At 36.8% G+C, this 17973-nt stretch overlaps 1 protein-coding gene across 7 annotated transcripts in view; it reads left to right on the top strand.

Moving 5' to 3' along the window:
* The window catches only part of agtpbp1 (ATP/GTP binding carboxypeptidase 1), a 52548-nt gene that overhangs the window by 10046 nt on the left and 24529 nt on the right, over positions 1–17973 (top strand). For 6 of the 7 annotated variants that reach the window (XM_048210838.1, XM_048210841.1, XM_048210839.1 and 3 more), the window contains 11 exons: positions 4661–4728; positions 4838–4901; positions 6633–6779; positions 6971–7102; positions 7268–7361; positions 7483–7520; positions 9138–9346; positions 9449–9626; positions 9965–10065; positions 10906–11022; positions 17231–17721. In XM_048210838.1, coding sequence (XP_048066795.1) covers positions 4661–4728; positions 4838–4901; positions 6633–6779; positions 6971–7102; positions 7268–7361; positions 7483–7520; positions 9138–9346; positions 9449–9626; positions 9965–10065; positions 10906–11022; positions 17231–17721 — 1639 coding nt within the window. Of the gene's footprint in view, positions 1–2699; positions 2774–4660; positions 4729–4837; positions 4902–6632; positions 6780–6970; positions 7103–7267; positions 7362–7482; positions 7521–9137; positions 9347–9448; positions 9627–9964; positions 10066–10905; positions 11023–17230; positions 17722–17973 lie in introns of those variants that run through there. The other variant, XM_048210843.1, reaches the window with a different exon arrangement.

The raw sequence follows: 17973 nt of genomic DNA, 5'->3' as shown, positions 1-17973 counted from the left end.
AATACAGTGCATTTACAAAGTTCACACAGCTAATATAACCCTCAAATGGATCTTTACAAGATGTTCGTCATGCATGCTGTATGCATGCTTCGAATTATGTGAGTAAAGTATTTATTTAGATGGTTACGTTTGATTCTGTGTGAGTTTGAGGCTATGCTCTGTGGCTAAAGCTAACATTACACACTGTTGGAGAGATTTATAAAGAATGAAGTTGTGTTTATGAATTATACAGACTGCAAGTGTTTAAAAATGAAAATAGCAACGACTCTCGTCTCCGTGAATACAGTAAGAAACGATGGTAACTTTAACCACATTTAACAGTATATTAGCAACATGCTAATGAAACATTTAGAAAGACAATTTACAAATATCACTAAAAATATCATGATATCATGGATCATGTCAGTTATTATTGCTCCATCTGCCATTTTTCGCTGTTGTTCTTGCTTGCTTACCTTGTCTGTGCACAGATCCAGCCGTTAATACTGCCTTTCCTTGTCTAATGCGTCGAATGGGCTGGCATTATGCAAATATTGGGGTCATACATATTAATGGTCTCGACTGTTACGTAACAGTCAGTGTTATGTTGAGATCCGAGTGTTTTCCGGAAGTCTTTTAAACAAATGAGATTTACATAAGGAGGAGGAAACAATGGGGTTTGAAACTCAATGTATGTCTTTTCCATGTACTGAACTCTTGTTATTCAACTATGCCGAGATAAATTCAAATTCTGATTCTAGGGCACCTTTAAAACTGCATCATTGCTCCAGTCTTCAGTGGTACATGATCCTTCAGAAATCATTCTAATATGCTGATTTGCTGCTCAAGAAACATTTTATATTCATTTCAATGTTAAAAACAGTTGTGCTGCTTAAAACTGACTGATTATTTGATGAATAAAAAGTTCAAAAGATAAATGTCTTTAATGTCACTTTTGGTCAATTTATGAATCCTATCCCTCCCCAAATTTTTGAACGGTAGTATATAATAAATACATACATAAATGCCACATTAATTCCATGAATAGCATAGTTTAAGCAAAACTGTAAACATAAAATCTAATTTAGTTTGTGGAAACTCCATTTAATCTGAATCAGGCTACTATTCAAAGACAAATAATGCAAAGCTAAGATTCATCTGTTACTGAGACAGATCCACTCTTTCACACACACACACACACACACACACACACACACACACACACACACGCGCCTCTCTTCTGGATGAATGCCATGCCAAAACATCTCTGCCATTCAAGGCCTGTGTCATAATAGGCCCTTTAATGCTTATAATCTCAAGGCTTCTGCCAAGAAGACATTTCTTGAGTGATGCATGGCTATTGGATTTTAAATGTGTACAATGTGATGAATGTGACAATCTAAATGTGTTTCAGAATCATATTTTCAGACGAAAAGAAAAAAACAATATTTCTGGGGAAAAAACAAATGTATAATTCTAAACTTGTCATTGGACACTCAAGCCTAAACTGAGAACTGGAAACATATTATAAGTCTTGGTGCATTTGAACAAAGACTATAGAATAACACAAGACGCGTCACTCGTATTGTTTTGAATGGGGGAAAGTGCAACGCGCAATATGGCAGAATAAGACCCGCCTTCTAAATAAGAGCCAATCACCAGTCATCGCGTCACTGCAGCGGTCGTTAGAAGTTCCGGTTCCAATAGAAACAGTTAGATGCGTGCCTTCGAAATGAGACACAAGAGACGCGCATTTAGGATTGTGCACTCGCATTAGCTTGTTCCAGCCTGAAAAATACAGTTTTTTTTGGTCATGATTTGAGCGTTTAAAAACAAAATTTATAAGGCATTTGTTGTCAGATTTCATTGGTGATTTCAAATATGAAATTTAATCGAAAGCTTGGCAAACAGCTTTGGAGAATTTGATGTTTCCCCATTCAAAGAGATAGGAGCTGCACTTGAATGCCCGAGAGGCGTTTCAAAGATGGCCGCCGAGTGAAATGACTCGTCTTAAAGAGACTTTGATTTTAATTGATCTTAAAATGCAACTCCTAGCGGATGGTGGTGGTACAGTAGTTTAGTTGTCTAGCAGGTCACCAGACTAAAAAAACCTATATTTTAGTTTTTATTTACATATGTCTATTTCTATTTGTGTGTGTATATATATATATATATATATATATATAATATATTTGTTTTTTTATTTAATGTATTTTAATGAGTTTGCATGTAAGCAATAAGATACTAGAGGCTGTGCTGTATCATGAATAAGTCACGGCTGAAGGGCATTGTTATGCATCCCCTTCAGCCGTGACTTATTCACGATACAGCATTAACCTCGAGTACCTTATTACTTTTATAAAACGGTTACCACACAATACAAATATTAAAGCCAAAAATATGAATCAATGCAACTTTCATGAAGTAAACTTTCACTAAAGTCTTCCTTCCGCTGGAAAATTTTAAATTTTTAATTTTAAATGCTGACTATAAACACCAGCTGAACGCAACTGGCTCTGACTCGGCACGTTTGAGCATGATCAGTCGTTAGTATCAAATTACATTCATAATCGGCCTTACAATCGTTAAGTGTGTCCCTGGCTTAAGAGTGTTGTGTAGTGATACACAGAAGCATTGGGTGAAGCCGTGTTTTAAAACACGGCAGCTGCATTTTCTAAATTCTGGGTGGCAGTTGAGAGAGTAGAGTTCCCATGACAACTGCTAAGCATCCTCAACACAATAGACTGCTGGAGTAACCACTAACTCTTCTTTCTATCTCTCATTTATTGTTAAGGTTAGTTAAATTCATCAAACTATTATTTACATGCTTTAATGTCCAACTAATTTGTTTCAATTGATTATTTATTTTATTAATAATTTTAAAAGAGTTAGTCCACCAAAAAAATGAAAATTCTGTCATTAATTACTCACCCTCATGTCGTTCCAAACTCGTAAGACCTTCATTCATCTTCAGAATACAAATGAAGATCTTTTTAATGAAATCTGAGAGCTTTCTGTCCCTCCATTGACAGCTGCTTAACTACCACTTTCCAGCCCTAGACAGGTAACTTAGTAAAGACATCTTTAAAATAATCCATGTGACTCCAGTGGTTTAACCTCAATCTTATGAAGTGACTCGAGTGCTTTGTTTGCACAAAAACAACAACAACAACAAAAATATCAACCGCTTTATTTACAAAGTATTAATCTCAGAAAGTGGTAAATTTTTGGGCAAACAAAGCACTCGCGTTGCTTTATAAATTTGACATGAGGGTGAGTAATTAACACTGGTTAATACCGGTATCACCGGGATTGGGATGGGGCATTCCCTCTTTTCCACCTTGCTTTTAAATCGCTAATTAAATCAGTCATTTCTAACGGTGCGGAGCAGAGCGAGCGATTTCAGTTAATTCCTGGAAGTTGAGCTTATATGAATGAACTGAAAAGGCCCGCGCCAGTAGACGCTCCGTTATGAAAGCCTGTGCGCGTTTTACTTTCGCTTTCAAATTAGCGCCAATTCGGGGGCAGCAACTGCTTGATTGGTGGGTTATTATTCTTAATGAAAAACACAACAACTAGAAAATCACAACTAATCCTTTGCAGGTTCTCTATTAGCACTGGGTTTAAATCCAAAATATTGCAAAAATCAAAAAATCTTCCGCCATCATCTTGTCAGTCAGCTTCTCACTCTCGTAATAAATGAACGGACTCCTGCTGCTGGACTGTGCTGTGACTCTCGTTCGGCTTACGCTGCATTGAGCAGATGTGTTCAGTTTTTAATTGTAGCATCTGTTTTCTAACTGAACGAAATGATTTTTATTATGGGCAAGTGAAGTAACCCGTGTTGCGGCTGAACACCGGTAACACCGTCAACACTATCGCAACAAACTTACCCGAGTTATTTTATTTTATTTTATTTTATTTTATTTCGAAGCTCGTTATTACCTATTGAATTTATTTGGAAGCTTGTTTCCTCGCATATTAAAGATAAAAGATAATTGACCCTTCGCAAAGGCCCATCCCCCACAGTTACTTTTGCTTTGTCTGACAAACCGTGGTGCCGTCACGCCACACGCAGTGAAAAATACATCGTGGAGCAAAGAGGACACGGACAACACGTCGACAGACAAGACAGAGCAGGTTACTTATGATATTAAACAAAGTCCCAGCTTTCAAACTGTGTAATTTTTTTAAGAAATTCAAACAATAAAATCCGTTTTGTGGCTCTTTAATGTGTTGTGACAGATTGCTGTAGCGCCTCAGCTCAAGCGGCTCGTAAACCGATCATCTCTTCCTACTAGTTAATTTATAGCATCAAATAAACATGATTGAACATGAGAATGAATGTTGTTTCAAACACAGAAAGACACACCATTATTCAACTTCAAGTCCACCGAGGTTAATCTTCTAACTCCTGACTGCTTTGTCGGATAAAATGGCGGATTCTGCGTTATGATTGGTTAGATCGCTTGTCAATCAAACTGCCGATGAAGGGTCAATTGCAATCACAATTCTCAGAATTGCGAGGAAAAAAAAACAGAATTGTGAGAAGTCACAATTAGCCTTTTTATTTTGTATTCAGTGGTGGAAACAAGCTTCCTTTTATTATTTTATTTTATTATTTTATTAAGAACAACTGTTGAATCATTGTATGTTAACAGTATGTTTTGTCACGTTATAGAGAAAACCCGTAAGGAGATGGTGTCTAAAGGCTCTGGTGGGATGGAGGTCATTCTATCATCTCTCGAGGTACCATCACTCAAAACTGATGACTTTATGCTGCCATGAAATCACATCCGTTTTATCTTAGCTCAAGTTGAAGTGCTTTTCAGCTGCTAATTCACTTGATTCTGTACAGAATACACGGGATTTGCAGACCACTCTGAACATCCTTGGGATTTTGAACGAAGTGTTGAATGTGGGTGAGTTTCAGTGTTGTTATTGTTAACTAAAACTTTTAAAAAATGTAAAATAAAATGTAAATCTTGGATGAAAAACATCAACTTAAAAAATGAGAAATGATACCTTGGCAATTAAGTGAAGTTAAATAAATTTAAGTTCAAGGACTTAAATTATTTAAACTAAGGGTCGGGACACACCAAGCTGACAATCAAAAACGTTGGGCGGTCAGTGAGCGTCTGTCAGGCTAGTTTTTGCAGTGTGCTCCAAACATCATTTACAATTAATCATGGGTATTCATGAGCTGATGTTTCACACTGTACATTCCTAAACCCTGGGTTTTTTGTCACTATTTCTGTCAGCATTTGACATTTTCTTTCTCTCAAATGCTGAATTTACTGTTTATATACAACGCACAGTGTTTTCATGACTGTCCAAAGCACGCAAATATGAGTAAGCGATTGGTTGTCTGTTGCTAGCTGTAACATTCTAACACTGCATCGTTTCACACTGTACAAGTTTGGCACTGCAATGTGGGGAGCATGGTTTCAAAACCCCGGATAAAAAGTGGTGCTAACCCCTCTTCTAAATTACAAGTGTGAAACATTCCTTTACCCAGGGTTAAAAGCGGTGTTTAGAACGTCGATAACCCGGGGTTAAGCGCAGTGTAAAAAGCACTTAGTTATAGCGAAGACTGGAAGAGTTTGGTTCGTGTTGTCGACATGTTGCTGTGAAAGCAAATCCACTTTGCATGCACTTCCAAAGGATGAAAACTTGAGCTCGAAATGATACCGTAAAACCTACTCCACTGTTATTGTTTGTACAAGTGCTTCAGAGCCTTCAGAGCTGAAATTCAGATATGGTAATGGGTGGTAGACCAATCACAACAGACCAATCGGAGACGAGTAAGCTCTCTGAAAGGAGGGGTTTAGAGAGACAAAAGCCTTTATTGAGCCGTTTCAGACACTGTGAGAAAAGAAGTAATGCTGCAATGTATATTATGAAAAAATTAAAGTGTGTTTTGACATTGAATGTGTGTAAGCCTGTTGTGGGAGATTTCCAAAATAAAATTAGAAACCTTTAAAATAGTTTAAAGGTGCCAATAATCGTAATAAACGATGGTAGCTTTAACCACATTTAACAGTACATTAGCAACATGCTAACAAAACATTTAGAAAGACAATTTACAAATATCACTAAAATATCATGTTATCATGGATCATGTCAGTTATTATTGCTCCATCTGACATTTTTCGCTGTTGGTCTTGCTTGCTTACCTAGTCTGATGATTCAGCTGTGCACTGATCCAGATGTTAATACTGGCTGCTCTTGTCTAATGCCTTGAACATGAGCTGGCATATGCAAATATTGGGGTCATACACATTAATGATCTTCGACTGTTACGTAACAGTCAGTGTTATGTTGAGATTCGCCTGTTCTTCGGAGGTCTTTTAAACAAATGAGATTTATATAAGAAGAAGGAAACAATGGAGTTTGAGACTCACTGTATGTCATTTCCATGTACTGAACTCTTGTTATTTAACTATGCCGAGGTAAATTCAATTTTTAATTCTAGTTCACCTTTAATAGTGACACTCCTAGACTTCAATAAAAAGTCTAGACACTAGAATCAGCTCAGAGAAGCTGTAATCAGGAGCCTTCAGTCAAAACAGTGTGTTTCTGAAGGACAGAATGGCTGTGTCAGGTCTAGCGTAATGTTTCTCTGACTCTAACTGCTGTACTTGCTGTGGTAGGTGGAGGCCGTAGGACCGGGGTGTTTGTGTCTAAAGGAGGAACAGCGATTCTGCTGCAGCTGCTAGTGAGCTCCGGCAAAGACCCTCCTGCCAATGAGGAACTAATGCTTCTCATTCATTCTCTACTGATCAAAGTCGGCCCGAAAGGTACAAAAGACAGCTTTGCTAACCCTGTAAACTAAAATCAGAATACACAATATTTGGTACAATCCAAACACCTTCTTGTAAGTTGTCTAGGTTTATTATTTATCTATTTGAATCTGTTGAAGTTTGATTTAAGATGTCAGAAATTGCAGTGGACAAATTAACAATTTCCATTGACCTCACTTCCTCTTCAGACAAGAAGTTTGGTGTTAAAGCGCGTCTGAACGGGGCTCTGAATGTGACTGTGAATCTAGTGAAACATAATCTGCAGAACTTCAAGCTGCTGTTGCCATGCCTGCAGGTGCTTCGGGTCTACTCAAGCAACTGTAAGTTAACTCGCATTACACTTTATGTGCTCTGTAGTAAATTTACAATAAGAAATACCTTTAAAAAAATATGATTATAAAATATGATATCATTCTGATGCATATATGCATTGCTACAGTAAGGCATTAGTGAACTTCATCAAGATTTTTTGTCTTTTTCTGTAGCGGTAAATGCAGTGTCACTGGGAAAGAGTGGCGCTTTGGAGATCATGTTCGAAATTATTGGACCCTTTAGCAAAAAGAGCACTACTCTGCTGAAGTATGTAGTGCGTGTTCTTGTTTACTGCATCTGAGAAGGATATAATGGACATTTTGTCTAATTGTTGCAAGAAAGATAATGATCATTCATTTTACTTTATTTGATTTTTTTCCCAACACAGGGTGACCTTGGACACATTGGCATCATTACTGAAGTCCGGTAAGATGCATCCTTGGATGATTCTCACAAAAAAGAACGTCAATATTAAACACCAAAATAAATAGAAAAAAGAAATATATATATATATATATATATATTGCATAAAGAAAATGAAGCCCATATGACATGATTTGTGTATGACTTAATTTTCATCATAGTTTTGCACATTTTGTATCACCATGAATAATCTAAAATTTTCATTACTTTAAAGGTGCCGAAGAACATGTTTTTAAAAGATGTAATATAAGTCTAAGGTGTCCCCTGAATGTGTCTGTGAAGTTTCAGCTCAAAATACCCCATAGTTTTTTTTATTTTTTTATTTTATTAATTAACTGCCTATTTTGGGGCATCATTATAAATGCGTCGATTCAGGCTGCGGCCCCTTTAATTCTCGTGCTCCACGCCCCAAGAGCTCGCATTTGCCTTTAACAGCATAAACAAAGTTCACACTAGTGATCGACCGATATTGATTTTTTTTATAACCGATACCGATACCGATTATTTGCATGTTTATGTACCCGATAACCGATATGCAGAACCGATATTTATTTACTGTTATACTTCTGTTTTTGACAATTATTACAACACAAATGAGCTGAACAAACCATTTTATTTATAACAATCACTCCCTCCTTGCATACAAAAAAAAAAAAAAACTTTACTGAATAATATTAGCTGGAATATATAACATTGTCAGGAAAGTAACAAACAAAACAGCATACATCATTGCATTTTCCAACTAGTGTTATTAATTATTATGTTTTGTCGGTCTAGATCATGAAATGCTTTCTGACAAAGTGCTGTAACTTATCTATGCATTTACACAAAACTATAAATTGGGCTACTCAACCGCGATCGCGTGTGGAGATACTAAATAATTTCCACAGAGTGACTCAATGAGTTTGTCTCAATTGTTTAGAAACAAGCTGCATAAATTAACTATATCAGGAATTTATGTCTCAGATCTCATTTGTGCATGTCTGTTATGTTAAATAAAGTTGATTAATTAAAGCAAACCAAGTAGAACATATACTTTACCTGTGCACTGAGTTGTTGTTGACTGATCTCCTCAGACGGAGGAAGTCTCAAAACGGCCACAAGATGGCGCCGTAAATCGGCGAATCCGATATTACAAAACCGATACCCGATTATGGAAAAATGCTTAAATATCGGGAAAAATATCGGTAAACCGATACATCGGTCGATCACTAGTTCACACAGCTAATATAACCCTCAAAATGGATCTTTAGAAAGTGTAATGTAATCTTTACAAAATGTGGCCCCCTTTCACAATCATTATAAAGCTTGAAAGAGCCAGGACATTATTTAATATAACTCCGATTGTGTGTCTCAAAGAAGAAAGTCAAATACACCTGAGATGGCTTGAGTGTGAGTAAAATCATGGGGTCGTTTTCATTTTTGGGTGAACTATCCCTTTAAAAGAAAAAGCATTTATTTAAAATAACATTTTTTTGTAACATTATAAATGTCTTTAAAGTAACTTTTGACCAATTTAATGCCTCATTGATGAATAAAAGTATTCATTATACACACACACACTGTTTTACACATCTTTGCAGAGCTGTTAATGTTGTCTCTTGTGTGTGTGCTCTTTAGGAATGAATGCCCGTCGGGCGGTGGACAGAGGATATCTTCCCACGCTACTTACAATCTACCAGGATTGGCACCGCAACGACACACGTCACCGCCACGTGGTCATCCGCAAGAGCATTCTGGGATGCATCAAAAACCTCACTAACATTAAGCTTGGCAGGAAGGCCTTCATAGACTCCAATGGGATGAGGATCCTTTATAACGCATCCACTGTATGAAAGTTTTATATAAAGTTTTATTTTATTGGTAATATTATTGGAATGTGGCAAACAGCTTCAGCGCAGTATAAAGATATATTACTGTGATGTGTTCAGGAGTGCCTGCCCGTCCGGACGCTTGATCCACTGGTCAATACCTCCAGCCTAATTATGAGGAAGTGCTTTCCAAAGAACCGCCTACCACTGCCTACCATTAAAAGTGTCTTTCTCCACCCGCTGCCACACGTACCAGCTGGTGGACCAGTGGCGCAGCTGTACAACCAGCCGCCAGGAGGTAAAACACAGTCACAGGTGCCAGAAGGGGGTGTTTTTATTGGTCTTGGTACATGATCATTCTGAATCTCAACTTATGGTCAAAATGCACCACGTCTTTCCTGTTATTATGCGGGTGATTTATCTATCCTCAATGGATAAAATCAAGTCCCGTCCTTTAAAAAAAACAAAAAAAAAACAGCTTGCAGTAAAATTAGTAAAAATTGGTAAAGGAAAAGTAAAAGTAAAATTGGTTGCAAATGCTTTTTCTTTGTCCTCCACTCACTTCAGCATAGAGTGTCAGTGTTGTTTGATGTGAGTAGCATCAGTGGTAAGAGATCCCTGTGTCTTCTGTGTTAGTGGATGATGTAGTTGATGAGAGCGATGAGAACGAAGCTACAGAGGTCGACACAGAAAATGACACCGAAAATGAGGAGGATGAAACCGGTCACAAATCACAGGTAACAATGATCTCATTAAACTTCAACTGATGTGGGTCTTTTAATGGCTTATACCAATATTTAGAGAACATTGTGACTAATGGAGATTTATAATGTGATTTCTAATATTTATATGGGTGAATCTCAAAACAAATGTCATGTTCCACCTACATAATGCATATATTGCATTTTTTTGCAAATTTGTCACCCCAATTCTCATTATTGTAATTATTAAATAATATAATTTTCTTTTATTTTTTTTTTATTATTTTTTTATTTTTTATTTTTTTAAATTTTGAGGTGAAAATGACCCAAGCAGTTTTTGTGCGGTTCACAGATAAAGTACAAATACAGTTTATCAATATCGAATGAGATACAATCACTGTTATTTCTTTATATACTATTTTAGTATTTATTAATATTTTGAATTAGCTTTTATTTATTTTTTTATAAGTTTCATGTTAATTTATCTTCATTTCTTTTGAGATTCATTATCAAATCACATTATAAATTATTTATTTATTTATATATTAAAATTATTCAATTTATAAATAATGAATTACATTTTGGTATCATTTAAAATAAATAAAGTCATTTTTAGTAAGTTTTAGTAATTTTTTATGTTCTTTTATTTATTTATTTATTTATTTTATATATATTCAGTTTTATTTCAGTTTTATTTAAACTTATTACGTTTTATACTCAGTATTTATTTCAGTTAGATGCCAAGGCAACATTTCTCATTTTCATTTAGGTTTAAGTTTCTCTACTCGTTGGCCTAAATGGGGGTTTAGAATATTTGTAAAAGAGCCATCAAAGTTCTGGAAAATTGATGTTCATCAGGTTTGTTATGCACTACAGAATGATGACATAGAGACCGATATCAACAAACTGCGGCCCAGACAGATCAGCATGCGTCCATTTGATGAGCTCAGAGTCTACGAGCATTTCTGTCGGGAATTCACCGAGAATTTTGAGGTGAGGACATTTCTTATTAACTGATGAAAGGTCAATAAAAATGCATGTAAATAAAATGACTTGGATTGCAAAATAGCAGACACAAAAATGCTTAATAAAAGGTTTTACGAACTTAAGTTAATTTTGCTCATCCAAGGTAGCCTTGCTTTTTATTTCTCCATAGCACAAATATTCACATCTTTTTTCAGACCTGTAGATTGTTTGCTTTGTTCCAAAACAGGGACTTAATTTGTTACAATGTGGCATTTTCTTCTTGGTTCGGTTCACTGTCACAAGGCAACATTTTAAAGTGTACAAAATGTGTCTATACAAGTCACATATGAGTAAAACTGGCCTCTTATTGGTCAGAGTTTCCTCTGCGTCATCCATCAAGATGGATTGACAAGTTCACTTGATTCATCTTAAGAAGGCTTTAAACACAAAAAGTGCCAGTAATACAAAGTTTCAGTCATCATTCAAGATATTAAAGGGTTAGTTCACCCAAAAATGAAAATTCTGTCATTAATTACTCACCCTCATGTCGTTCCACACCCGTAAGACCTTCGTTAATCTTCAGAATACAAATTAAGATATTTTAGTTGAAATCTGATGGCTTAGTGAGGCCTTCATTGGGAGCAATGACACTTCCTCTCTCAGGATCCATAAAGGTACTAAAAACATATTTAAATCAGTTCATGTGAGTATAGCGGTTCAATATAAATATTATAAAGCGACGAGAATATTTTTGGAGTGCCAAAAAAACGCTTCAGAGCGTTATGAATCAGTGTATCAAATCATGATTCGGATCGCGTGTCAAACTGCCAACGGCTGAAATCACGTGACTTTGGCGCTCAGAACAGCAGATACACTGATTCATTTGTGCTCTGATGCTTCCTGAAGCAGTGTTTTGAAATCGGCCATCACTAAATAAGTTGTTATTTTGTTTTTTTTGGCACTCCAAAAATATTCTTGTCGCTTTATAATATTAATATTGAACCACTGTACTCACATGAACTGATTTAAATATGTTTTTAGTACCTTTTTGGATCTTGAGAGAGGAAATGTCATTGCTCCCTATGCAGGCCTCACGGAGTCATCGGATTTCAACAAAAATATCTTAATTTGTGTTCTGAAGATGAACGAAGGTCTTACGGGTGTGGAACGGCATAAGGGTAAGTAATAAATGACAGAATTTTCATTTTTGGGTGAACTAACCCTTTAACGGTGTTAACGGTATTACTGGTATTCAGCCACCACACCGGTTACATCATTTGCCCACCGCGGTACCCGTCCCCCACCGTCATTTTGATTTTTTTTTTTTTTATTATTTTTTTTTTTTTTATAGTAATAATAAAAATCATTTAGTTCAGTTAGAGTACAGACTACAACTAAAAACCGAAGCCTTGTTTACACTAGTGCGTTTTTGCTTTAATACGGCGTTAAAATGAAAACGTTCCTCGTCTATACTGGCATTTCCACTGTGTTTCAGAAACGATCTCCTATCACATGACCATTCATGCACACAGGACATGCACTTACAAATGTAAACAGTTGCGTCTTGCGCATGTAGGCAGCTGCAGTACTATAAAATGCAGAGTTTAACTGCACAATGGCTGCTAAAAATCACCACAAAGTCAGCAAAGCATGCAGTTCCGTCTCCATGTTATTGTTTACATGGTTGTCGAGGCTGGTATGTTACAGAGCCATAGAGAGAGACTGCTCTGGGCTGCATTTCCCAAAAGCATTGTAAGTTGATTGTATAGCCAACAATGGTCTCTACGATCAATTTAGGCTTGCAATGCTTTTGGGAAGTGCAGCCCTGGTCTGTTATTGTCGTGTTCTGGTAGCGTAATGTGGGCAGCCACTGCTCCATTTACACTGAAACACAACCCCGGCGTTTTCCAACTGAAACGAGTTCTGCAGGATTTTCCAAAGTCTCCTTTTTTGAGGTCGAAAACGCTGGCGTAGTGTAAACAACAGGCGTAACCGTAGCAAGTTATTTAGTTTTTAAAACTAAAACGCACTAGTGTAAATGGGGCCTGAATGTGTCAATCACATGACCGAGAGTCGCAGCACAGACCTGCAGCAGGAGTCAAGGAGTCAAAGACTTTTTGAGCAATGCTGCTGGGCAATGTTGCCGTCAATGGGCAACCTGATGAAACACAGGGCAACTAATTAGGTCAACGGACAGTTGGCAGCAACTAATCAGAGAGGAGCAAATCTATTGCCAACCCAATAAATACTTTATTATAAACACTTTTTAGGCACTTTATTTCAACTTTTTAAATATTTTCTTCATTTTTATTAAATATAAATGCCTTTCCGATCTGATTTGTGGTGGGAAAAGGGAGAAGAGTGAATTTGGCGGATTCGAACCCCGGTTGATTGCGTCAAAAGCTACTTTCACGTGCCATACGCCCTACCCTACGGCCTACGCCACTGCAGACGGTACATGAAGCATGTCTTTTTAGCATTTAACTAAAAATATTCGATGGTTAAATTACAGCCTAGGTACATTTAAATTGGACATCTGTTGGTATTTTAAGCATTAAATTAGGTAAATTCCCTGTTTTGAGTTGACACATGACAACTTGCCAGTGTAAAATGATATAAGTTCACCCTCCTTTTCTTCGCTCCACTGCCCCTGATAGACCGTCATCTTGTTTGAATTTTTTTGTAAATCTCCTAGCCTCTCCTAGGATCTCAAAAAAATTTCATTTATCATGAGAGTCAGTGAGGAGCTGACTGACAAGACGATGGCGGAAGATTTGTTTTTTAAAGCAAAATGTAAAAGCATCTATTTGGCAATATTTTGGATTTAAACCCAATGCTAATGACAACCTGCAAAGGATTAGTGTTTTTCTAGTTGATGTTTTTCATTAAGAATAATAATGAACCCACCATTCAAGCAATTGTCGCCCCGAATTGGCTCTAAGCAGAAGTAAAATGCGCCTGTGCAGCATTCATAATGGTCTGTGTCCACTCGCGTGGAGCAGAGCAAGCATTTTCAGTTCATTCCTATGGAAGCTCAACTTCCATAGCTCGCTCCGCTCTGCACCCTTATGCGACAGTGCGAATTTTACTTTTGCTTTCGAATTAGCAATTTAAAAGCAAAGTGTAAAAGAGGGAAAAACTCCACCACCTAACCAGAATTTCCTCACCGTCACATCGCTAGTACAATCTAGAACTAACTGATAAAAATTATATACACTGCGTTCCAAATTATTATGCAAGTGACATATCAGTAAGATTTCAGTAGAATAAACATTTAGATTTTAGTTTTTCTAAGAAAATGTTTGTTTGTTTATTTATCCATGTCTTTTTAGATAACTGGTATCAATCTCAGACAAAATAATTTGCCAGATCTATGGAAACCCTACTTAGAGGTTGTTCCACATTATTAAGCAAGTCACAGTTCTCATGCAATATGGGGAGGAAGAAAGATCTTTCTGAAGATGAAAAGCATGAAATGGTGCAGTGTTGTGCAAAAGGCATGAAAACAACTAATATTGTGTGAAACTGAATGTAGATTATCGAATTATCATAAGATTTGTGAGTGATTTAGAGTTGTGGCAGTTGTGTGTAAAGATGCATTTTAGACACCACTAACCAAACCTCACAAAGAGAAACATTTACAGTGGGTTTAGAAATACATGAAGACTCATTTTTAAATAGTTTTATTCACTGACTAATGCTGTACTACAATGGATGGTCTAAACGGATGGATTTCTGGATGGTTGGTGAATGGCCACCACGTTCCAACAAGACTGCGACGTCAGCAAGGAGCTGGTGGGTGATGATTTGGGCTGGAATACTGGGAAGTGAGATGGAGGGTATTAAAATGACTTTTGCAAGATATGTGGAGTTCATAACTGGCCATTTTCAGCTATGATATAAAAAGGAAGGGTAACACTTTACTTGAAGGGGTGTGCATAAGACTGACATGACACCTTCATAATCTTGACATGACACGTGTCATGAATATGAAGGAGGTTTTATGCATGTTTATGACAACTGTCATTAAATGTCATTCACTCAATTATGTCATTTTTAATGCAAAGATGACATTGTTTGAGATGTCTTTGTTACGACAACTTGACATAAACCAACACATCATAACCTGTCAGTGTCTTTGTCATGACAACGTGACATTAGCAAAACATCATAACCTGTCATAAACATGACATAGCAGATTAATTATCAAACTTAAAAAACTACTTAGCTTTATGGGTTAACATTACTTTACATTATTTTGGTAACACTTCAGTATAGGGAACACATATATAAATGATTAACTATGACTTTTCCCTCAATAAACTCTTAATTTACTGCTTATTATAGTTAATTGTTAGGTTTAGGTATTGGGTAGGATTAAGAATGTAGAATAAGGTCATGCAGAATAAGGCATTAATATGTGCTTTATAAGTACTAAAAAACAGCCAATATTTTAGCCATATGAATGCTAATAGTAATAAGCAACTAGTTAAAAGACCCTAAAATAAAGTGTTACCATTATTCTATAACAGTGTAATCTTTTTTACGAAATTTGAAATTGTCTATTATCTGACCTTCTGTTGGAGGAAACTTAAAAAAACAAAAAACAAAAACAAAAAAAACATATAATGAAAAATAGTCATGACGCTGTTATAAAATTATTTGTCAGAGTATTGTCACTTAATGACATTTTAATGACAAGTTCAATTTGTACCACTGTACTTGAGCTCAAGATACATATTTATGACACTATTATAATGGCCTCATGTCAAAACCAACTACATGACAGTTTAATGCAATGTTAACCCATAAAGCTAAATGAATGACACTGACAGGTTATGATGTATTGGTTTATGTCAAGTTGTCATAACTCGGACATCTCAAACAATGTCATCTTTGCATTAAAAATGACATAATTGAGCGAATGACACTTAATGACAGTTGTCATAAACATTCATAAAACCTCCTTCATATTCATGACACGTGTCATGTCATGATTATGAAGGCGTCATGTCAGTCTTATGCACACCCCTTCAAGTAAAGTGTTACCAAAGGAAGATAGTGCCTTCTGAAATACAATGCACTATGCACTATCCCATGCTGCAAAAAAACACCACAGCAAAAAAACTGTTTGAAAATGTATTTCTACACCCACTGCAAATGTTTCTCTTTGTGAGGTTTGGTTAGTGGTGTCTAAAATGCATTTTTACACACAACTGCCAGCCTGCATGGAGAGACTACAGAGAATACCTGTTTGCTGCTCAACACTGGCTTTTTTATAGCTGCCCTTTTAATACAATTAATCTTTTTGACAGGAACTTTCATTAATAAGCCTTTATCTGACCGAGTTCTGCTGTGCTCTAAATCACTCACAAATCTTATGATAATTCGATAATCTCCATTCAATTTCACAAAATATTAGTTGTTTTCATGCCTTTTGCACAACATTGCACCATTTCATGCTTTTCATCTTCAGAAAGATCTTTCTTCCTCCCCATATTGCATGAGAACTGTGACTTGCTTAATAATGTGGAACAACCTCTAAGTACGGTTTCCATAGATCTGGCAAATTATTTTGTCTGAAATTGATACCAGTTATCTAAAAAGACATGGATAAATAAACAAACATACATTTTCTTAGAAAAACTGAAATCTGAATGTTTATTCTGCTGAAATCTTAACTAATATGTCACTTGCATAATAATTTGGAACGCAGTGTATATTTAATTTAAATTTAAAATGTATAATGCAGTTGGTTAGAGTAGGAATCAAGGCTTTCTTGGGACAGCATTCCTGCAAAGCATGGAGAAAAACAATTACACAGCATTTTAAGATGAAGAGGTACTCTTTGTTTTTCAACTGCAGTAACTAATGTGTCCACTCACAGAATCAGACAATGCTGCTTGTTATAAAACATTTCCCATTATGAATTATGATACCACTTGGTCCGTTGGACTGGATTTCTTTCTTTCCTCAACCGAACCGCGCCAGAGTTCATTTGCAATCGGGCCGAGAACACCTCGTTCAGGCGATCTCAGAGCCATTGTTTTGGTGTGGATCTGAGCACGATTGCCGTGTTCATGTATGCCCAAGTGAACTGAACTAAGGGAGAAAATGCACCAGGTTTTGAAACAAACGCTCCAAATGAGCCAGGTGTGAAAAGCCCTTTTGAACGGTAGTGAATGTCATACTGAAAAATCATCGGGGGTGATCACTGTTTGTTTTTTGTTCTCAGGACAATGATTTTGAAAGCCCAAGATCTGTCATTCCTCTATTAAGCGTCAACCCAGAGCTTCATCGTTCCATCATCATTCCCACCACGCCTACATCCTCAGGGCCTCAAAACAGACGTTCCCCGCAGGGGGACGCTCTGCCACCCAAGTCAGATGGATCACCTCTGGAGCTGGACAGCATCTCTATATCAAAAAGCCCAGATGGCAAATCGGACTGCGATCTGGTCTATAGTTTGGGTCGCCTGGTTCTAGATGGTGGCGTGAATGGAGGCTCTGTGGATGGGTCTCAGGAGGAGGGTGGGGAACAAGCCGAGCTCGAAGTGCCAGACACAGCGGCACTGCTGCCACTGCATGACCCTGACCTCTACTTAGAGATGGTGAAGAGCACACGCTCAGTGCCTGGCTACACAGAGGTGGCATACCCAGATTACTTTGGGCATGTGGCACTCAACCTCCGTGAGCCCATTCTGGAGAGGGTTTATGGTGTGCAGAGGTACTACACAAATGTTTTTTTTTTCTGCTGTTAAATATAATACTTGAAAGGGTAAACAAACCCCCAAATTCTTATTTAATTCAGTGACAATATTCCAAACCTGTTGCTTTTTTTTTTCTTTTTTTTTCTGTGGAGCACAAAGGGAGATGTTCAGCTGAATGTTCACGCTGCTCTTTTCTATACAGCAAAAGCCAGGGATTGTCAATCTCCAAAAACTCCATAAAATGTCTTGTGAACTATATTCCAAATCTT

Source organism: Megalobrama amblycephala, linkage group LG12 (genome assembly GCF_018812025.1).
Source record: "Megalobrama amblycephala isolate DHTTF-2021 linkage group LG12, ASM1881202v1, whole genome shotgun sequence".
NCBI lineage: Eukaryota > Metazoa > Chordata > Actinopteri > Cypriniformes > Xenocyprididae > Megalobrama > Megalobrama amblycephala.
The sequence above is the reverse complement of the archived record's forward strand: the minus strand, read 5'-3'. Positions and strand labels throughout refer to the sequence as shown.